The sequence below is a fragment of the Magnolia sinica genome, chromosome 7 (assembly GCF_029962835.1).
Source record: "Magnolia sinica isolate HGM2019 chromosome 7, MsV1, whole genome shotgun sequence".
Taxonomy (NCBI): domain Eukaryota; kingdom Viridiplantae; phylum Streptophyta; class Magnoliopsida; order Magnoliales; family Magnoliaceae; genus Magnolia; species Magnolia sinica.
In genome coordinates this window covers 94,473,781-94,497,412 of record NC_080579.1, presented here as the reverse complement: position 1 = coordinate 94,497,412, position 23,632 = coordinate 94,473,781, and the positions used below count along the sequence as shown (strand labels likewise).

The window sequence follows — 23,632 nt, the reverse complement described above, 5'->3', positions numbered from 1 at the left end:
CCCTTGGCCATCACTAGATTTGAGATGTTCACTGGTAGAACTAAAATGGCTTAATTATGTTGTTTCCCACAGACGGCGCCAAACTATTGATGTAGTTTTTTGGTACACCTTTCATAGTGCACCTTCTTGAACCTGCACAGCGAAAGTGAGAGACAAAGGAGGCCCTGGTCTGTTCAGGGGACTCTCTGATGCCTAAGTCAGGCTTAAGGTATTTATGGTGGGGTAGGATCTCCAGAAAAGAGATCGGTTGAGTATTAGAGTTTTTGTGAACGTACCTCAGACGGTGGAAGATGTCAATATATTTATAAAAGAGAAAGGATCCCGCAGTATAAGGATTCTTTCATGATATCTTGCAGATCTGCTATGATCCGGGATCTTCCCGAGATCGTAAGTTCTCGAGATTGTCAGGATTTGATCTTATCTCCTGAAGATCGAGGGAGAGATTTTCGAATCTCACGAGGACTCTATGAATTTGTAGCTTGGTTCTAGGTCGGATCCCAATGCGGGCACTGAGTTGGTAATGAATGATACTGTCTTGACCAACAGATCGGCATTCGCCATTCTCGACCGTCAGATGAGTCAAAAGGTTCATGTTTCTTCCATCTGGGTGTTGAGATCTTTAGACCTTGCCAGGGGTATTGTCGCTATACGACCGATCTAATATCGAGATATGGCTGATCTATGATCGATCTATGACCAAGCTATGTTCGGTCTGTGACCGATCTGTAGCTGATCTGCGACCAAGCTATGGTCTATCCGTAATCGACACGTGGCTAATTTATATGCGATCCATAACCATCCTTTAGCCGACCTATAAATTAGATTGGTACTTCAACCACTTGTGCGAGCTTGTAAACTCTTTGTGTGTCCTTACACTTACATTGATCTCCTGCGACATTGCTCTGTTTCTGGACGTAGAGACCTTATCAGGCTCGGGTCTCCATTCGGGTCTTGGCACGAAATTTTCCGGGTCATTACACATAAGCCGACTTATGAACTTGTAGACTTTTCCCCTTCACAATCCGTGTATCTTTTTCTACCCAAATGCAAAAGACTGGCATTTGTATTTGGGTTTTAGTTCGTGGAGGTGGGGTCCATGGATCCCTGGTCCAATTAGTCATCATGACCTCCATTGTGTATGTCCTGTCAAGCGGAAGTCACTGATGTAACAACAATCCAACCTTTCAAAATGTGGCTCTGGAAAGACTGCTGGAAAAGGAAATGCAATAATGCTTCAAATATTCTCAAAAAATAAAAAATCAAAAATCAAATCACTTGCATGACTAGGTATGGATAAGGGACGCGGTTTGGATTGTTTTACCCAACAGTAGCCAATTGGTTGGTGTCAAAGCTCTGTAGGCCCCACGATGATGTATATGTTTTATCCATTTATCCTTATTTTCAGTATAATATGTATTCTTGAGGCCATTTGTATAAATTCGATTATGGTAGAAGTATGTTGGCCAAGCGGGTATTAAAATGGAGCTAAGAAAATGAAAAGAAGAATATAAATAATAATGTGATGATATGCACATGAAACTTATCCAATAGATCAAATTGACGAAACAGTTAAATTTTATTGTAAATTGCATTTAAAATAATATTTATATTGTCATTTTATTAATATTTTTAATGGGTTGTTATTGATAAAGTTTGCAATGATAAAATTCTTTTAACCTTAGAGTACATGAACGTTCATCGTGATTAAAATATCAGAATTTGTGCGCATATATAAATGGAATCAAATACATGTCCGATTAAGTATGATCTTATTAATAGTTCAAGACTTTAAAAAAAAAAAAAAGATTGGGATAAATAGTTTATGGTTTAGCTACAGATTTTGTGCGACCTTATCCCATGTGGAGATTGGAGTCTTAAAGGTTTCACAATAATTTTACCAAATTAGAGGGTGCAAATTGATTTTTTTCCATTAATCATAGGGAAGAATGATAATTCAGTATATCTCATTTAAACAATAATACAATATATATTCAAAACTGTATTCAGTTGAGATTTTTCTTAAGGTCTAGAAACTAATCAAATCACCGGTCCATGTGGTGAATGTTCCTTATTCATTATTTGATTCGGTGGGTGCACATGCAAATATAAAATAGATATATGGAAAAATGAAACAAAATGTCAATGCAAGATGCATATGATCTCAACATGCAACCGATGGTCATCTCGGATGCTCAAAGGTCCAATTTTCAGTGGAAAAAATAAATAAATCAGATGGTTCAAATCATGAAATCAGCTAACAAAAAACAAGAGGCTCAATTTCGTTACGGTCAATTGAAGGGGTGTCTCATATCTTGTATGGTATGGATCGACGCACATGTATAAGGGTGAATGTGTTTCCCTTACCGTGGGGCCCACCTTGATGATATATTATATATCCACGCAGTTCATCATTTTTTTCAGCCTATTTTAAGGTATGGTGCAAAAAATCAAGCAGATCGAAATCATACGAAGACCACACTACAGGAAAGAGTGGTGATTGGCCGTCCACCATTAAAAACTTTCTAGGGCCCACGTAAGAAGATCTGCAGTGTTTATTTTCCATCCAACCCTTTGATAAGTTAAATAGGACTTGGATGAAGGGAAAATACAGATATCATCTTGATCCAAAACGTTCGTGGCCTAAAATAATTTTTTAATGGTCATACATCACTTTTCTAGTTCTATGGTCTACTGGAAATTTTTATATGCTTTATGTTTTATATAACATATTAAAATTATATGATAAAAATTATGGACGGCACGGATATAGAAAAAATCATCAAGGTGGACCTCACACGGTAAAGGGTAACACACACTAAGGTGTTAGCCGGGAAATACCTAATCCGCTCCCCCATAAAATCTTTCCTAAATCCACTTATGACGGAAATATTTGCGATCTTCGTCATCCGCGCCCTAAGGCTGATTTTGGTCCTAAAAGCCACTCGCGGCCCACTCATACTAATTTGGCAAGTGATCACGAGATCCAGTCCGTTCATCAGGTGCATCCTCCCTCTTATCCTTAATCATAAAAATTTCAGGTCATCCAGATCATGAAACTGGCTATTAATGCAAGGTGAACCTTTTCCGTATGTCAATTTTTTTTAGCTGTCAATATTTAATTATACATCCAATGTGCCGCATGGCCTGTTTTCAGCCGCAGAATGCAAAATACGAATCATCCCATGCTCGCGTGAATGTTTGCAGAAGCTCGGTACAGGTTTTCAGTTCGCACAAGTAGGCTCCGCGGTTCGGTTATCCAACGGTTGAGATCACCGCCTCCTCTGATTACGGTGACCAGCGGAGATAAACAAACAAAAAAAAATAAAAAATCCCAAATGTTAAATTATAACTTTTCAACAGGTCAGCTACGAAAGAATTACATCCGGTTCGCATTCAACAAAAAAAAAAAAATACTAATATTCATATCTAGATCTTCTAGTTACAGCAAGTTTTAGTTCATGAACCGTCCAAAGTGAGATCTGTTATATCAACGGCTCAGATCATTGATTCAGGGGTCCTACTGTCACAAATTGAAAACCGGAACCTAATGTACAGCTACACCCCCGGCTCGCGAGTGGTCATTGCAAATAATTCTTTGGTATGATGATCTGTATGATGCTCTGTATGATGGAATTATTTGGTACTCTGGCTACGTATGATGCTCTGTAGACATCCACTTAGAAATGGCGTATGATTCATAATTTTTTTTTAAAAAAAGTCTAAATCTTCTATGTTTTAGCCCATCTAAGGTCTGGATTGGCCAATGATTTTGGGTGTCCATCCATCCTGACTGGATGCATCTCCGGACTTGATCCTATAGAATTAGAAAACACGGTCGGCCCCACATACAGCGTAGAAGGTTTTTAACGGTGGACGTGATAACTTTTCCATTTGGTGTGGCCCACACGAGCTTTCAATTTAAATTATTTTTAAAAATCATCCATAAAACTATTGGAGGAAAACGATGAACGGATTGGATGTTACTAAAACGTCACAGCGGGCCCCATACATTGATTTGTACGTCAAGCTTAAAGTAAAACGTTTGCAGTGGATCCGTCAATGTCATTGTACTAGAAAAAACAAAGAAAAAAAGACAAAAAAAAAAAAAAAAAAAGTTTCAACGAAGGGAGGGAACAAAAAGCATAAAAAATTGGGGGAGCGGATTGGCTTCTGTTATTGGGGTAACACCCGATTGATGTTTTTTTATTTTGTATATCCACGCCGTCCATTTCCTCTTAAATCTAATTTTATCATTCTATTCTAGATCTTAAGAAGATATAAATTTCATTTGGACCACAACACTATAAATAGTGATAAATGGACATTAAAAACTTTATGTGGACCACAAGAGTTTTGGATTACGCTGATATTTATATTTTCCCTTCATCTATGTCTTACTAAGATCATAAATAGTTTGGATGGAAAATAAACATTAGGGAAGCCTTACTATGGGCCCTTTGGAATTTTTAATGGTGATGCACTCAAACACCACTGTTTCCCGTGCGGTGGTCCACTTGAGATTTGGATCTGCTTAACTTCTTAGAATACAAACTTAAATGGGATGGAAAAACGGATGAACGGCGTGGATATACAACACTTCATTAAGGTGGGCCCCACGCCAGTGTTACCCGGGTTACACCTCTTCCGCTCCCAAAAAATGGTGATGCAGTTGTGCCAGAAGAAAACCGGTTTGATGGCGTAAAGCGGTTTTTGGGAACTGAAACCGGAAGCGGACTGAGCTTCTTCTTCATCCTCTTCGTGGAAACAGCGTAAAACCAATCACATCTCTCTCTCTATAAGAAGGCACTCACGGTCTCCGTTTCTTCCACATCCAAACTCATTTCATTTCTCTCTCTCTCGCATTCCGTTCAAGATCGTCGCTCTTTCTGTCTCTCTCTCTCTCTCGCATTCCGTTCAAGACCGTCTCTCTCTCTCTCTCTCTCTCTCTCTCTCTCTCTCTCTCTCTCTCTCTCTCTTTGTGCGACTACGATTTCTTATTTCAGAAGGTAAAACGATGCTCCCGTCTCTTGATTTCCTCATTTTCTCCGCGGAGTTATCATTTATCATGAATTTTCTGTTGAAGATCGTCCTTTTTTCCGTTAAGAAGAGTAAAATGACGATCTCGATTTGAAGTTTTCTTCATTTGGCAGGTGAAAATATAATTTCTAGTGATTTAAAAAAAAAATGGAAATCGTCTTTTTCTTCGCTTTCTGCCTCTAGGTTTTCCTTTCGGAAGGTAAAACGATGCTTTTGATTCGAGATTCTCCTCGTTTTCTCGGCAAAAGTGTAATTTTTAGTGAGTTTCATGTCGAAGATCGTCTTTTTCTTTTAAATTTCGATCTCGACTGTACAATATGCTTCTGTTCTCCACACTATGAAATTCGCAAAAATTTAAAGTTTTTTTAGTTGAGAACTTCTTGTCGTTGATATTCTTCATGATCCATGGCTTTGATCTTTTGAAGGCAAGAAAAAACTTCAGTTGGGGTTTTTACTTGAGATTTTCAAATTTTCATTCGAAAGTTGTAAAAATTCTGATATTCTGCGTTTTACATGCTTCTTATAGTTTCCTTTCAACTATGGTAAAAATTCTTTCAGATTTTAGTCCAATTCGCCGGCTATTGTTCGTTAATGTTCAAACTTTCTTTTTAGAGATTACGTCAATTTCCAAATTTCTGGTAGAAGTTCCATCAACATCATTTATGTCAGGAACTCCCTAGATTTCTCGTCAATGTAATTCAACGATTGCTGTGTTTTTTTCCTGTTGTGGGAAAAAGGTTTCTCCAGCATTTCGTAATCAATCTTTGAATTAAATTCCATTGTATACAGAGGTAATTTTTTCAGTTGAATTTAGAAGAATCATATGATATGTATAGAATCCGATGTCCTTGTATCTCTACAAGTGGGGTCCACGGTTTGATGATCCAGTGCATCAATCCGATGGGTCCCACCGTGGACGAGCTATCCTGAGAAATTCACAGACTGGAAATCTTTGCTGGAAAATGTTTGGCCTTTTTTTTTTACAGCTGAGTGTGGACCACTTCCATCTCTGTCAGACTAACTGATTGAAGGGGTCAAGACTGTCCAATCTTGAATTTTTTGAGGAATTTTCTATCTATGGTTCAACAGATCAACGGTTTGGATTGGCAGACAATACCCCAGTTGTACAAATTCTAGGCCCTGATGATAAAAACCCTCTTGAATTTGGTTGATTTTTCATTTACTTCGAACCTTCTTTTAACAGTTCCAGTTGCGTGTGTTGGTAGATTTAGAACTTTTGAACTTCTAGATGTTTTATATTTTGTAGGATTTGACTTTCTGGTCTATCCTTATCTCTATATATTGAAGCTTCTGCATGAGAGAATTTCATTATCTATTTTTTGCTGTTTCTTTTGTTTTGCAGTCTCAGGCCTTTGAGAGACAGATAGCCAAGGAAAGCCATGTCTGAACGCAGGCTAACACGTATTCATAGCCTTCGGGAGCGTATGGGCGACACTCTATCCTTCCATCGGAATGAATTGTCTTCCCTTCTGTCGAGGTTTGGCCCTTTGTTCTATTATTTGTCTACTTTTCTCTTCTTGCTCTGCAACGGCTTTTACTCATACGAATGTACCGGAAATGGTGGTGTGCTCTGGTTTTGGCTGCTGATTTGGCACCTGCTTTAGGATATTGGGTTTGATTTCATGTGATGAATCGACGGAATAGCTTGATTCTTTCAGTTGCCCCTTTTCAAAATTTACCACTTTATCCATTCCCCATACTCTTGTGCAGATGAAAATGAGATGAATTGATGTTCAATGACTGAGTTGGCCTATAAACTCCCAACGATGACCCCATAAAAAGCCAGCTCACTTGATGTTTTTGATTTATTTTTTCTTCAAGTGAAAATGAAAGTAGGCTAAGTTGAATTAATTGAAAGGCTGATTACAGACCACTGATTCAAGTTTTCAAGCACTTGAATGCTATTAGGAGCTAGGTATATATTTTTATGTTGTTGCATGATCCTGCAGACATGCATAATTTGAAATTTTATAGGCTTGGTTGGAGTTGGCAACAATATGCGAACAGCTTCTATTCTTGTCCGGCTTATTGTTCCCTAGATTTTCTACCTGGGTGTCAATCCCACTGTTGAAATCTCAATATTCCAAGAAGCTTGAGGCCTTAAAATAGGCTTTCTTTCCCTTCTATTTCCCGTTGCACTTCCTCTTAATAACATTTTATTTTTTCCTCCTAAGGGCCTGTTTGGTAGATGCACAAAAATGAGTTTATCCCATTTTACTCAATCATAAGTATTCATTAGCACCTACCAAAAAGAAATATGATCTCTAGCACATAACTATGATTAACTAAAATGAGATTAACGCATTCTTAGCCATCTACCAAAGAGGCCCTAAGAGCATGTGGAATTTTTGCTAGGTTTGTGATTTGCATTCAGAGCATTGCTATGGAAAGGAAAGCACAGAGGGTGTACTGTTAGAAATATACTGGAGAATTGTACTACTTGGTCTTCTTATATCTGCTTATTCATGGGTTGGATTGACACTGCAGGTGTGTAAGCCAAGGGAAAGGAATTCTACAACCACATCAATTGCTCGCTGAGTTTGAAGCTGTAATACCTGAGGGGGACAAACAAAAACTAAAGGAAGGGGTATTTGGAGGTGTTTTGAGAGCGACACAGGTGGATATATCTCAACTGCCGATTTGTTTAAGCCCTATGAAATGAGATTATTTTCATTCATGTTTGTCTATTTTGATGAGATGCAGGAAGCAATAGTCTTGCCTCCATGGGTTGCTTTAGCTGTTCGCCCGAGGCCTGGTGTCTGGGAATATGTACGCATCAATGTACACGAACTGGTTGTAGAGGAGTTGAAAGTTTCTGAGTATCTTGAGTTTAAAGAACAACTTGTTGATGAAGGGTAATTGCCAGAATTTTGGCTGAAAAGTTCTGCTGAGAAGGATTACTATATCATTATTTACCATATTAAAGGTTTTTTTTTTTTTGGCTGCAGCTTCAAAAGTAACTTTGTTCTTGAGTTGGACTTTGAGCCCTTCACCGATTCTTTTCCTCGGCCGACTCAAACAAAATCCATTGGCAATGGTGTGCAGTTCCTCAACCGCCACCTGTCTTCAAAAATGTTTAATGACAAAGAAAGCATGCATCCGCTGCTCGATTTTCTTCGAGTGCATAGCTACAAGGGGAAGGTGAAATCCCTGACTCCACTTTATCATGCTGTCTTTCCTTTCTCTTGACTTTTTGCTTTATTATTCTCGGAATCACATCCTTTGATAAATGATTGACTTCTCATTTCAACCCTTATTATAAGTTGCAACATTATTCACTTAGGATTAATGGTACCGCAGCTTATTTTTGAAGCCAAGCTTAATGTAAACTAGCAGAAAAACTTGTTCAATCAACCAGCAGTACAAAGAAGGAAAAACTAAGGCCTCGTTTGGTAGACACCTAAAAATGAGTTCATCTGATTTTAGTTAACAGTTTGGTAGACACCTAAAAATGAGTTCATCTGATTTTAGTTAACAGTGATTACGTATTAGAGATCCTGTATCTCTAATACACGTGAGTTCATGTTAACAGTAACCATATATTAGAAACAAGATCTCTGATACATGACTACTGTTGATTAAAATGAGATGAATTGATTTTTAAGTGTCTACCAAACAGGGTTTAACAGTTTGTTTGAAATAGTAGGAAATCTAGAAACAGGGATTGGGATGAAATTACAAACTCTATCCCATGTGGTTTTTTTTTTTTTTTTGTTAGCTTATTAGTACACACCCACTGTCACTACACACTCCACTGTTAGCCACCCCCACTAGGGAATCGATGTGGTTTAATACTTGATTATGGCATGCAGACAATGATGCTGAATGACAGGATACATAGCCTTAATTCTCTCCAGTCTGTTATGAGAAAGGCAGAGGAATATCTGTCAATGCTCCCTCCAGAGACACCATATTCAGAGTTTGATCACAGGTCTCTTACAATTTTACCTTTTTTGTCGTTCATTTATTACATTTGAGTTAATAATTGATTTAACTTAATCTAGTGAATGTAATATTCATGAATCTTCTAGTAATCATGATGAAAACCATAGATTCTGAAAACTTTGTGCATTTATGATGTTCAGATTCCAAGAGATGGGTTTAGAGAAAGGGTGGGGTGCTACAGCTGAACGTGCATTGGAGATGGTTCATCTACTCTTGGAACTCCTCGAGGCACCTGACCCATTTACATTGGAGAAGTTTCTTGGGAGGATTCCCATGGTGTTTAATGTTGTAATCCTTTCTCCCCATGGATACTTTGCCCAAGCTAATGTTCTAGGATTGCCTGACACTGGGGGCCAGGTATGTTTCTTAGTAAATAATAGTTCCTCTTTCGCCTCCTAAATATATATGTATATATTTATATTCTGAATTGTTGTCCGTTAAAAATATATCTGCAGATTGTTTACATTTTGGATCAAGTTCGTGCCTTGGAGAATGAGATGCTTCTCAGAATTCAACAGCAAGGCCTTGATATCACACCTCAAATTCTTGTTGTAAGTTTGATGTCAATCTTCTGTATCTATAATGGCTGGTTCATTGAATAGTGTTTGGATATTGCAACTTTCATTTCAGAAAGCCTGAAATTTCTCTTTTAAGTTCCTGTAGTTGTAGTTGTAGGGTTCCCTAATTTCTTTGATGCCTTTCCTTGTGTGGAACCCAGGTCACTAGACTACTCCCTGATGCAGTAGGGACTACTTGCAATCAGCGTCTTGAGAAAATCATTGGAACAGATCATGCGAGCATTCTGCGGGTTCCCTTCAGAACTGAGAAGGGAATTCTCCGTAAATGGATCTCACGATTTGATGTATGGCCGTACTTGGACACTTTTGCAGAGGTAAACTCTAATTTGATTTTATCACTCCCAGTCCCTCTTTTAATATAGTTCCTTTTACGCGACCTGCCAGTCACATATCTTCCTCCACCTCTTAGAAATCTCTAAAATGTCCGTCTTATTATTAGGATGTTGCAAATGAGATTGTTGGCGAGCTGCATGCCACACCAGATCTTATCATTGGCAACTACAGTGATGGAAATCTTGTTGCGTCTTTGCTTGCACATAGGCTGGGAGTTACCCAGGTATATCTGAAAATATTTTTATTTTTTTTCCATTGGATCTGTTGTATGGGTACTGTGGAAACTGATTTTGACTTGAATTTTTCCATGACACGTTTCTCTTTTTTCTGTTCTTGTGCAGTGCACCATTGCTCATGCCTTGGAGAAAACGAAGTATCCAGATTCTGACATATACTGGAAAAAATTTGATGAGAAGTACCATTTCTCGTGCCAATTTACTGCGGATCTAATCGCCATGAACTATACAGATTTTATTATCACAAGTACATACCAAGAGATTGCGGGAAGGTATTCTCCAACCATTCACCATTTACTAGTCTAAACAGCAAATTTCGTAAATGGGATTTTTCGCCCTAGAAAGGAACTTTTAATTCAATCCATGTTTTCTTTCATACGGGGTTGATGTGCTTCATGCTTTTCTGTTCGATTCTTCGTTATCATAGCCTTGTCCAAGCTATTTGGGATCAGCTTCCTCGTGATTGCTTTACAAAGTCTGACTGCCCACCTGACATCAACAAGACAGGCTGGCGCATTGCTACGACATGCTTTCTTATATTGTCTTTAACTATGATTACAGATGTCTGTTGCTGTAAAGTTCTTCTTTCTGATGTCTGCTTGGATAACTGATAAATGTCTTATACTCTTTCCACCGAGTGCAAAAAATATTTTAAGGGTGGGAAGTGGGCAGTGAATTTGAGAAGCTGTTACTTAGAAATCAATTGCAATGTTTTTAAAACTAATTGGCACTTTCTTTCCACGCACTTCTATTCATGGTAGTCATTGGCTAGAATTTTTCTGAATTAATTGCATATCCTTGTATCAGCATGGATCTTACTATGTCTTTTCCCCCAAACATATCACTTGACTGATTGACTTTATGTTTTGCATTCTTTCAGCAAGGACACTGTTGGACAATATGAGAGCCATAAAGCCTTCACTCTTCCGGGACTCTACCGAGTTGTTCATGGTATTGATGTGTTTGATCCCAAGTTCAACATTGTCTCACCGGGAGCAGATATGTCTATTTACTTCCCATATTCAGAGGAAGAGAAAAGACTCACTGCCCTCCATCCTGAAATAGAGGAACTACTCTACAGTCCTGTCCAGAACACAGAACACATGTTAGTGCTTCTGCATCACCCTCTCTGTTTTGTTTTTTTTTTCCCCGTTTTTTCATTTGTTTTTATATAGTGATATTCATGACCATGACACCAGTTTATTCATTTGAGGGGGAAGAAAAAACATTCCTTTTTTCAGTGTCAGACATGCATCTTGGATGCATGTAGACATCAGTTGTAGGGCAAACCATTAACTAGATTGTTTTGACCCTTGTTTTCTATATTATTGATGTATATTTTTGAGCTTTGCTAATAAACCTCATGTACACGGAACGATAGGTTCAAGATCCAATCCTTCCATCAGGATGGCACCACTATATTGATGCCCTAGCCCAAGAATCAGTCAATCGACTGGTCAGGTGGGCCACAGTGTGCAAAACAAATGTATGGCCTTGAAAAACTTGGCCGAAGGTTTCTAACCCATCCATCTGTTTCCACCTCTGATTGGACCCAAATTTATTTCTGGAAAACATGTACAAGGTCGGACCAACATGATGGATGGGTTTGATCTCGCATGCATGTGCCGTGCCAGCACGTGTGGTTGTACATGAGCTATATCGCACAGGCGTATGCGATATAGAAAAGCTTTCTGTTTATTGTTTTTAGTATTATTTTATCTAGCATTATTGTATTTCTGTTTATTGTACAAACTATATTTTGATATATTTGAACACCATGGTACACTTTTGATGGGCATGTCGGTACGTGGGGGTTTCTGGAATTGCCACTGCCGGTTTCTTTGGCCTGTGCGTAAGTTATTCAGACAGTGAAGTGATTCTTTGGGAATTGTTGCAGATGCATGTTGAACGACCGGAATAAGCCAATTATATTTTCGATGGCAAGACTTGACCGTGTTAAGAACTTAACTGGATTGGTTGAGTGGTTTGGCAAGAATGCGCGGCTCAGGGAACTGGTTAACCTTGTAATTGTGGCTGGTGACCATGGGAAAGAGTCGCAGGATCGGGAGGAACAAGATGAAATGAAGAAGATGAAGTGGCTTATTGAAACATACAAGTTGAATGGCCAGTTCCGATGGATTTCTGCCCAAATGAATCGGGTGCGCAACGGTGAGCTCTATCGATGCATAGCAGACACAAAAGGAGCTTTCATACAGGTATGCAATGTTGCTACTTGCAGGAATTTTAACCAACTTGGTCATGGTCTACTGCTGCAAACTGCTAATTACTGTTTGTATAATGTTGATGGGATGTTTCTCTATGACTCCAGCCAGCATTGTATGAAGCTTTTGGACTCACTGTTGTTGAAGCCATGACATGCGGTCTGCCCACCTTCGCAACTGATCATGGTGGGCCCGCTGAGATCATAGTACACGGGACATCAGGATTCCACATTGATCCCTACCAAGGTGATAAAGCTGCCGATCTCATCGCTGACTTCTTTGAGAAGTGCAAGGAAGATCCGGCCCACTGGGATATGGTCTCACAAGGAGGACTGAAGCGCATTTATGAAAAGTAAGCAGTGTTTTTATCTCGTAAGTTCAATTGCTTTGTATTTCCATATGCTTGATTCTGATTCTCTTTTCTTGCTTACCCACATTGCAGGTATACATGGCAGATCTATTCTGAGAGGTTGATGACATTGGCCGGAGTCTACGGCTTCTGGAAGTATGTCTCTAAGCTGGAGAGGCGTGAAACCCGCCGCTACCTCGAGATGTTTTACGGCCTTAAATACCGCAATCTGGTAATCTTGTTGGCTACTCGGATAAAAATTACCTTCAAATAGCACAAAAAAGGCAAATCTTTCCACTCAAATTAGATTTTAAAAATACCCCAAATCATCATTTGGTCAAATATATTGGTGAGCCAACACCAGTCCACCAGGCTTTTGGGGTAGTACGGATGATGTGACTCAAACAGGCAGATTACAAGGTTACTGTTTTTCTGCCCCCAAGATATATATTTATTCCTTTTCTAAAATAATCAATATGTGTACACGCACACCTCAGGGCAACCAATCAGACAGAAACTGAAGAAGCCGATTATGGACACCCATCACTTGACAATTCAGATTCTGAAAGGCCTGATTATTCCCCTCTAAGTCAAATTGACCACACAATAGCCAATAATGCAATCCTCCATCTGCGAAAGCTCCTATACAAAATGTTGATTGAGCCAGGCATTGCCCAAGAGATTTTCACAGATCCAAGGATGCCAGACCAAACAATCCATGAGAAAGAGTTCGGAGATACATTCCACACAATCTGTGGCTGCTTCCAAATGTAACCTGAAGCATTTTCGAACTCTATTAATCAGCTCAAGACTCGAATCGAATGCAGCTGATACCCCTAAATCCAAATCCCAACAAACAAACTGTGTTTCTTGTTTCTGTTCCTGCTTCTGTTAACAAAATAAAAATCAGGCTCGATTTTGATTTTCCTTCAAAAGATAGGTTTACCATTGTTTCCATGCCATAGGTTTGTTGTGTCTAACTTTTTTCCCTTTTCCTCTTTTCCCTTCATCTCAGGCGCAATCTGTTCCTTTGGCCGTTGATGAATAGATCCATGGGCAGGTGTCCCGCTCCTCACACAGTGGATAGGGAGACTATGGGCGGGAGCTTTTATGTAGGTGCAAATGGAATAGTTTTGTGTTTGTTCTCACCTTTTCATTTTCTTTCCTCCGAATAATTGAAGCTTTGCATGTATTCTGTGGGAATTGTTTGAGATTGCAATGGGATATGCATTCTCTCTTCTTTTTGTTGTTGTAAATCAAGTACGGTTGTGTGATACTTTCATTATAATGCAAGTGAACAAGAGTTCTGTTGTAACGTCATTTTCAATGTAGGGTGCTGCTTTCATGAAATTTTCCATTAAATCAGACTGTCTTTGGTATAACCAAACACACCCGTACTTAAGACTGTCTTTGGCTTGGGCTGCAGGAAAAATTATTTGCAGTTTTATTTAGTTTTTTCTACTTCAGAAGATTTCGCAAAAGATCAAGAAATGAGGCTTTGTATGGTTGGATATGTGACCATAAATTCTTCCTGATACAAACACCAAACAACCCCATTTCCCAAATTTTGGAAAGTCTACCAACAATGGAAGAGGTTGATTCCCCACGTTAATTGTAGAATAAGCTACAATGTTGAGCGTGGGCCCACCATGATGCAGGGTTCACATTCACTATGTCTGTAAGGCGTGCCCGGAAAAATTACACCGGTCCAAATCACAGGTGGGTCGCACCTCTGGGACAGTTGGGATGGGAACACCAACCATTATGGAAAACTCCCCCAAACATTAGATCATTCAAAACTTAGGAGGGCCACACCACGTGACCTTAAAGAGGTTTTAGGCATGATATTGCTTGGTGTGGCCCATGGCCCACAGTAGTTTTGGATCGGCCTGATTTTTGGGCTCTAAGGAGAACATGAGAGGTTGCACATGATGGATGGTGTGGATGTCATGAACACGTGGGTGGGGACCACACATTCTACCAACATTGTCGAGAAATTCAAAATTCACAAATTATTTTTCTTCAGATGTGAAACGACCGTGATCCAAATGCAGTCTAATCCTCTGAAGGATTGGTCCCTCTTGCAAAAGAAAGTGCGTGCATGCATGTGTCGAGTGTGGCCCAACAACAGTTGGCTAGAAGGGCCTATTAGACTTCTGGGCCTAATCTTCCATGTTTGTTCCTGGTCTTTAATTCTTGGGCTCGTAGTCAGAGCCTGGGCCTTTATCTCAGGCCTGGCAATAAACTAGCTGGACCCTGGCCCTGTTTGGGTATGTCTTTAAGATAAGGCGTGGCCTTTGCCCAGGTCTAAGTCTACTCGTGGTCGGATAGGGCGGTACTCCTGCCTAAATTCAGGTCCATCAGATTAATGATCTGGGCCTGGGATGACCCATCCCATCCCTTTGTTGGAGAATCGTAATGGGTTTTCACGGTGCCGCTTTACACGGCACAGGTACATACCGACCAACTTACGAGTGCCAAACATGTGCAGATTTAGACACGAGCCATTTGATCAGACTGGCCCATTTCTCACAATCGATCACATCGGTCCTCATGGTAGAAGGGTTGAAAATCGGATGCCTCAAATTTATATTAAAATATGGGCCATCGACTGGTCTACTGTCTGCTCGACGGGTTGAAGGCTATGGAAATAATTCAGTTTTTGGGAAAATTCTATGGAAGATTTTGGAGTTTTCGATGGGTCAAAACCTCTGCATTTCAACCGGTCGACTCGACAGATCGACAGGCGCATTTTTGTGCAATTTATTTTTATTATTGTTTTCACTAAGGGTTGACAGGGTTTTGGAGGGAGAAAATGGTAGGGCATTTTTCTTGGAGTTTCGGATTAGTAAAGTTTTATCTCTTATAATTTTGTTATTTATAGTATATTATTGCTTTGTTTATTAATTTTTCTTTGAAAAAACAAACAGGCCCTTATAATTTTGTTATTCATAGCGTATTATTGCTTTGTTTAGTATTTTTTTTTTCACAAGAATTTTCCATATAAATTCAAAGTATTTTCTGTTAGATTTACTTGTGTGATTGTGATGATCTTATTTGATTCTTCTTTGTGCGTTTCCGCCAGTCCAAACCAAAAGAAGCATAAGAGACCCCAGTATTTATGGTTTGTTGGCTTGTCAGTGATTCAAACCATCCACGTGATGTGTCCAGCAAGGATGGAAGCACTACCAATGTTAGAACCCCCTGCATTTGAAACACCCTGCATTTTGGGAGCTTCGATTCAGAACCCCTTGAATTTGAATCCTCGAATTGTGTTTGGCACTCTGGACTGGGAATCAACTTTAATCCAAAAGTAGCCATGAATGATATATTTACGGGGGTTTGAATTTAATTACTTAATACAATGGTTGTAATAAGCCCCCTGAAATATATGCTTTATTCGAAAATGATGAAATTTCAAGTCTTGGATGGGCCTCAAGCACAAGATCATGTTTGAGTGACTAGCCAACGACTTTTAGTCATTGATTTACATGGACAATGTTTGGACGATGTTGATCATCATATTAAAGTAATTATAGTGATGCAATTGATAATCTAAGGGGGCGTTAGGCACATGGGTTTAAATGGGATTTGGTGGGAGTGGGTTATAAGATCCCATAGATCATTGCAATGTCTGTTTGGGACTCACATAAGGTATGACTTGTAAAGCCCCTTCTTGAAATCAACACAGGGGCATGGGTTTCTGCAATCTTACTTTGGGTTTCGTGTAGCTAGTGGTCGGTGCTATGTGGACCCCACCATGATGTATGTGTTTTATCCATGTTGTCCATCCATTTTGAAATATAATTTATGGGCTTGATCCCAAAAATGAGGTTGATATAAATCTCAGGTGGACTACACCATGGGAAAACGGTAGTGATTGAATTACACCATTAAAAACCTCTTAGGGCCAACCGTGCGGTTCACTTGAGATTTGGATCAAACTCATTTTTGGGCTCATACCATAAAATGACATGGAAGAATGGGTGGACGGCATGGATGAAACACATACATTATGGTGGGGCCCACAGAGCACCGATCGGTAGTGGCAAGATAAGTAGCCAATCCGTTTTCCAAACATGAAGTGGGATGGCCTCCAAGCCATGGGATTAGACGACAATCCCTGACACAGTGTAATCATTACATTTTGGTAATTTCATCCCACTTAAACCCATCTAATCCCATGCTCCAAACACCCCTTAACTGTTTTGGATATCATTAGCGGATCATGTGCCCAATAGAATAATAGTATGGTGACACATATGTTACACATGCAACTATTGAGTGGATTTTAGGTAGAGGTGTACACGAACCGAGCTAGCTCGGTTAGCTCACCCGACTCGACTCGAAAAAGCCCGATTCGACTTGGTTCAAAGCTGAGTTCGAGCCAAGTGGAGCTGTTTTTTTAGCTCGAAAATGAGTTCAAGCTAGCCCTAGCTCGACTCAACTTGGATTGAACCCAGCTCGAATCGAATGATTACTTTGATGTTGATGTTGTTCACCAAGTGTTTGATGAAACGACTCAAAGAAGTGTGGCTGGTGGCAATGAATGTATGTGTATGAAACCAACACCCTTTTCTTTCTTGATTTTTATGTTGCTTAGAAGGTGTTTGATAAAATACTTGTAAAACCATTGTTATTGTCTTAAATACAGTAAGATTTTGAAGGTGCAGTCCAGGTGTTTGTGAAAATGCTACAATGGAGAACTCGGCTCGAAAATGCCTAAGTTGCTGACCGAATTAAGCTAAGATGGCCAGTCAGGCTCGAGGATTGAGCCGAGCCGAGTTCGAGCTAAGGTTAGCTAGTGGCCGAGCCAACTCGAGCTGAGGCCATCTCGACTCGGTTTAACTCAATGTACACCCCTAAGCAATCCAAGCTCTCGCATTGGATTTCAAACCCCTCTTTGAGGGGGATTTGAAACCCCCAATTACTTTATGCTGCCTAACAATTAGGGGATTTGAAATCCCCCCGAATCCACCTAAATCCATGGTGTCAACAACACCTAAATTCTTCAACCCTATTCCTCCATCCCGGGCCTATTTTTTTCTTGTTTGGTGTGGACCATCCTTGACTACCAATCAGCAACGCATGCTTAGCACGTGTACATGATCCAAATGTTTATAGTAAACCAATGTAGCAAAACCTTATTTTGAAGACAAGATGCATTCATTCTTTGCCTTGGGCGACTGGCCCTTGCTACAAATCCACTCCATCCAATAGTCTCGTGACCTGCCATAGCTTGTGGTTATAAACTCATCTTTATCATTCCTCCAATGGGTGTACTCATATCACCGCAATGATATGAGATGAAATCCTTAGATCTATTATATCACATCATCATCCTGGCTAATTCGAGCTATTTAAAATGCTATATACTTGATTATCTAAAAGAATAATAATAATTACATTAAATTACACGGAAACAACAATCCTATTGCGATGGCTCAATAATAGCCATTAAAACACAGTTTTAATCACAGCCATTCAGATACTAACCATCTATTATATCCAAACCCATTAAACGTTAAAGCATTGACTGCTATTCATCGGACATGAATTTTACTTTGACCAGCCCCTTACACGTTTCCAAATAATCATAATTAAAAATGAGTTTGATATTGACCATCGATGAAGTGTTAGTTTGAACGGACCGGATCTCCCAATCCGGATGTCTATTTTCATTCAAAATTCAGTGGTGATTCCTATTGTCAGATGCCTTAAATCTGACAGGATCCGCTCGACTAGTCGAGGCCTGCTCAACTCAAAGTCCAACGACATATGTTTTTTGGTGTTTGGGCCGTTCGACTAGTCGAAGGGATGGCTCGACTGGTCGAACGGGTTGCTCGACCAGTCGAGGCCCTCATTCGACTAGTCGAGGGTTACACAGATTCTACGCGGACTGTGTAAATTTGAGGCAGTTTTCGAACTTTTCCAAATGAGGTGCGTAAGTGGAGTTTCATAAACTATAAATAGGAGTCCCTGGGGCTATTTTAAAGTATTTAAAAGCTTCCTAAAGAGTTTCCAAGGGTTCCTAAAACGGTTTTGGGATTTCTAAAGGGTGTAGCAGAGGTGAGATTCAAGGTTATTTGAATCGGGTAAGTCTTTTCTCTTTGTAATTTCTATTTTCATGGTGAAATTCTATCGCTTTGTGCCATGGGTTTTTTCTGCAAGGATTTTCCACGTTAAATCTTTGTGTTCTCTTATGTTTACTTGGTACTCTTGGATTGTTATCCTATATCTAGATCTGTGTAATTTCGCAGCACAAATCTCCAACAAGTGGTATCAGAGCCAAGTTGGGGCACAGATCTGAATTTGAGGGATTACTAATAATGACAGGCACTAGGTATGATATTGAGAAGTACTCATGAAAAAATAATTTTGAGTTATGGAAGATCAAGATGACGAGTTCCTTAATCAAGCAAGGCGAAGATGGTGCTCTTGAGGGGCGAAAGTCTACTGTGACTGATGATGAATAGAATACTCTTGATAAAATGGCTTTATCATCGACCCGTTTAGAGGATGTCTATGCGAAAAAATATTCTGAAAATCGCCTGCACTTAAAGCGGCAGTGGTATAATTTCAAGATGGCAGATGGTGGAGATCTGGAGGCTCACATCAGCAACTTTAATAAATTGGTTTGCAAATTACTGGATATGGAGGAAGTGATGAAAGATGAATAATAAGCATGTATGTTGCTGAATTCTCTTCCAATGTCTCATGAGTCATTCGAGGATACAATGTGCTCCACGAATAAAACCCTAAGTATCAACACTGTTATCTCAGCCCTTCAAGAGAAGGCCATGAGAAAGATTAACGTCGACATGGGGATATCTTCTGATGCATTGTTTACAGGGGGTAGGAATTTTGAACAGGGTATGGGTTCTTTAGATTATAGATCTAAATCCAAGGGCAAGGGCAAGGGTAAAGGAAATGTGAAGTGCTGGAATTGTAGGATGGAAGGACATCTGAAGAAAGATTGTAGAAATCTTAAATCTAAGAGACAAGATTTAGAGGTTTCATACATGAAGGCCAATGTTGCCACGTCGGATGGATTAAGTAAATGTGATGGTAATGTTTTGTATATGTCTACCATTAGGCGGTCATATTTCAAACTATTTTATTACATAAGACCATAAATTAGATGGATCAAAATCTCATATGGACCACACCACAGGAAAGAGTGGTGATTGAACACTTACCATTAAAAAATTCTTAAAGGCCACAAAAGTTTTAGATTAAGCTTATATATTTATTTCTCTTCTACCCGGTGTGCATGACCTAACCAACAGGTTGGATGACAAATAAACATTACAGTGAGCCCTAGAAAATTTTTTAACGGTGATCATTCAATGTCCACTGTTTTCTTGTGGTGTGATCCAGAAGAGATATTAATATCTCTCATTTTTCGTATAATGCTCTGTAATGATCTTTAAAAATATATGAACGGCTTGGATAAAACAAAAATACACCATGTGGAGCCCACAGAGTATTGTCAGTAGCCACATTGCTACTGACGCTGTCAGTACGCAATCCGCGTCCCATGTGAGGTACACCAGCCAATCCGCTTCCGCTTCCGGTACTATGAACTAATTTCCCGGACAGCCACGAGGGGATGCTACCTGCGGTCTTATTAGGGCTTTGGCTGGGTGTCGACGAAGAGAGAAGATCGTACCGGCTAGAGAAGGGATTCCGGCGACAGAGAGATAAACGTCGGAAGAGTTGCTGGGAGCTGCGCAGGGAGATTTCGGCGAGCTCCGAGATTTCCGGCGTCGGGGACTTGCGCAGGGAGAGAGACGTCAGGTGCGATAGTTCTGGATTCCGGCTAAGGTGAGAGAAAGAGGTTTTTGAGGGGTGAGAATACCCTTTTCAAAGGAAACCCTTCAGCAGTCAAAAATCTAGCCGTTGGAGAGGATTCCGATTCCTCTCTCACGTGAATCACAGGTCTCTGAGAGGATTTCAAAAATCTCCCCTTTTGAGGATTCTAAATACACTCGACCCCTATATTGCAATCTCTTTCTTCCCTCTCTCAGATGGCGATCTCAAAACCCTCAAAACCACAAAACCCTGTCTCAAAACCCTCAAAATCACAAAATCCTGATTCAATTGACCTCCTGCAATCCGAAATTGCCTCATTCGCTTCCTCCATTGGCCTCTCATCCTCCCAAAACCCTCCTTCGACTGGTTTTGACGACTCCGATTTCAAGAAAACTGGCCCCATCAAACCCCCAAAAGCCGACAAACCCCCAAGGCCCAAACTCCAAACCCAACCCGCTGTCGACAAAAACCACCACCCTAGGCCGAAACACCGTCCTCCTTTGCTGGCCCAGCCTTCAGTCCATGAATCCAATAGTCAGGATCTCCCGAAGCTCCCACTGATGAAGGCAGTCCGCGAATTGGGGTGCTGGTACGTGGATGAGGCTGAGCTGGAGTCGAAGGTTTTGGGGAATGGAGGCAGTGGCGGCAGCACGAAGTTGGACGTGGAGAAGGTGAGGAGATTGGCGGAGGAGAAGAGGAGAGTGGGGGAGAGGCTTTTGGTGCAGTATGCCAATGAGTACGAGAAGGTGAGTATGAAGGATGGGGAGATGAGGATGGCAAAAGACATGCAGAAGAAGGGAACGGCTGTTGATAAGGTTGTCGCGTCTACTACCATTGTCACTGCTAATCCGATTGCCAATTTGAGATCGGTTGATGCACTTCTGGGTACGAATTACATTTGTTTAAGATTTTTTTAACAAAGGAATGATATGGGTTTTCTTTGATTTTTCCGTTCTTTATTATCATTTGGAAAGATTTGGGCTTGAGACTTTTGAGTTTATAACCCTTTTTATTATGAATTTGACTGACGTTAATTAGACAAATTGGTTTCTGGATCTCTTCTATGGCCACTTGTGGGGATAGGATTCCGAATCATACTCACATGCAAGTGTGTGTGACAGCGGATCCATCCATTAGGCAATCCATGGCCCAAAAATTGGTCGTCTGGTGGGCCACACAAAACGTGGGCTCTTTGTCAAATTCTTTTATTTTTCCATATATGTGTGGACCATCTGATCAACGGACCAACATGACTTTTGTTCCATGGTGCATGCATAGCGGAGAGTAGGTTGGTGGCAATTGCATTTCTTAATTTATTTTTTGTTCTAGTTGTATCTATTTCTCTCAATTCTTAAATTGCTGTCATGATATCAATGAATGAAGAAAATTTCCATTTGATCCCCTTCCATTTCTTGCTTTTGAGGTTTGAGTTTTTGTGTGTATAGCCCGTGTGAAGCATTTTGTTATTAATGGGGCTTACTGTATGTTGTAGCTCTGGTAACATCAAAGGTGGGAAAGCGTCATGCACTGGTTGGAATTGAAGCATTAAGGGACTTGTTTCGATCGAGGTCTGTATTTTCGTTCATTTGGCGAATGAAGCATTCTCTCTTGTAAATTGCTTCTTTTAATGCTGGATCCCACTCGCATGATTAGAATCCAATAATGCAGCACATAGCTAAGAGATTCAATCTGTTCATTAGTTGGCCCTCCACCGTTGGTTGATTGCATACGTGGCCCATTTGATGACTTGAGTTTTGGGCCAAGGCACCAAAGCATGGAAAGGCCCACTTGCAAGATTCTTCCAACTTGGTGCTGCCTATGCCCCCTTCCTAGCTGTTTATACTTGCCGACATTCAGAAACATGCACTTCCTTACTCTTGCACCCAAACTGTTGGCGCTTCGCTTCATGCTTTGTGCAGCTATAGGCCCACTTGACAAATGTCTAGATCTGTCATACATTGGCACTAGGGGTGTACACGAACCGAGCTAGCTCGGTTAGCTCGCTTGACTCGACTCGTAAAAGCTCGATTCGAAGCTGAGTTCATGCTGATTTTTTGAGCTCGAAAATGAGTTCGAGCCAAGTTCTAGCTGGCCCCAGCTCGACTTGACTCGGGTCGAATCCAGCTCGAATCGAACTCGGATCGAACCAGTTCGGTGACTTGGTTACTTTGATATTGATGTTGCTCACCAAGTGTTTGATGAAATGACTCAACGAAGTCTGGCTGGTGGCAAGGAAGGTATGTACATGAAATAAATACCCTTTTTTCTTGGTTTTTATGTTGCTTAGAAGGTGTTTGATAAAATACCTGTAAAACCCTTGTTGCTATTTCCTATACAGTGGGATTTTGAAGGTGCAGTCCAGGTGTTTGTGGAAATGCTGCACAGGCGAACTCGGCTCGAATTGGCCCGAGCTGTTGACCGAACCGAGTTGAGTTGGCCAGTCAGGCTCGAGGGCCGAGCCGAGTTCAAGCTGAGGTTAGCTAGTGGCGGAGCCGAGTCGAGCTGAGGCCAGCTCGACTTGGTTCAACTCGATGTACATCCCTAATTGACACATGTGGGAAGAGTAGGATTTGACATCCTACTCCAGCAAGTAGCCATTACCTTTCTCTTGAATGCAGATCTATGTGCATTCTAGTATCACAAATATTTTTGAAGGGCCTTGTATGATAAGGTGGGCAGTGGGCTTATGTTGAAAGTTGCACTTAAGTAATGTATTGTTGAGACAAAAGTCTTAGCGAAAAAGAATACATCCTCAAAACATTCCAACTTGGGCAAAGATAAATTTTTACAATCTTTTACATTCTTAACCCCAGATACCCATTCTAGGACATGTCATTTGAACTTCCAAACCAACTCTTCCCACAAACTTTTTTATCGAGAAAGCACCTCCTATTTTGTTCCCCCAAATATTCAATGGCACTGCTAGCTACATCATATGCTAGATGACTAATTCTTCTTTAACTGAATTCCTTCCGTACCACCTCCAAAAGCAAACTTCAACTGAGGAGGTCATAACCCAATATGCTTCAAACATAGTCAAGACCACGACCCACACTTGTGTTGCAAAAGAACAATGAATAAAGAGATGGTCAATCG

At 40.3% G+C, this 23,632-nt stretch overlaps 2 protein-coding genes across 3 annotated transcripts in view; both read left to right on the top strand.

Annotated features, from left to right (window-relative positions):
- The first annotated feature begins 4,813 nt into the window (after window positions 1-4,813).
- LOC131251790 (sucrose synthase 1-like) lies at window positions 4,814-14,041 on the top strand. The gene is made up of 16 exons (XM_058252747.1): window positions 4,814-5,006; window positions 6,401-6,535; window positions 7,546-7,675; window positions 7,762-7,913; window positions 8,007-8,199; window positions 8,871-8,989; window positions 9,144-9,360; window positions 9,459-9,554; window positions 9,722-9,895; window positions 10,021-10,137; window positions 10,256-10,422; window positions 11,031-11,255; window positions 12,048-12,366; window positions 12,480-12,724; window positions 12,815-12,953; window positions 13,737-14,041. The coding sequence occupies exons 2-16, from the start codon at window positions 6,438-6,440 to the stop codon at window positions 13,767-13,769; spliced, it is 2,424 nt and encodes an 807-aa protein (XP_058108730.1). The 5' UTR covers window positions 4,814-5,006; window positions 6,401-6,437; the 3' UTR covers window positions 13,770-14,041.
- Window positions 14,042-20,268: 6,227 nt separating this feature from the next.
- The window catches only part of LOC131251789 (protein SLOW WALKER 2), a 28,214-nt gene continuing 24,850 nt past the window's right edge, over window positions 20,269-23,632 (top strand). For both annotated transcript variants that reach the window (XR_009174033.1, XM_058252746.1), the window contains exons 1-2: window positions 20,269-21,421; window positions 22,029-22,104. Coding sequence is in view for 1 of the 2 variants with exons in the window: in XM_058252746.1 (XP_058108729.1) it covers window positions 20,752-21,421; window positions 22,029-22,104 (746 nt within the window). In the remaining variant the exon portion in view is untranslated. The remainder of the gene's footprint in view (window positions 21,422-22,028; window positions 22,105-23,632) is intronic.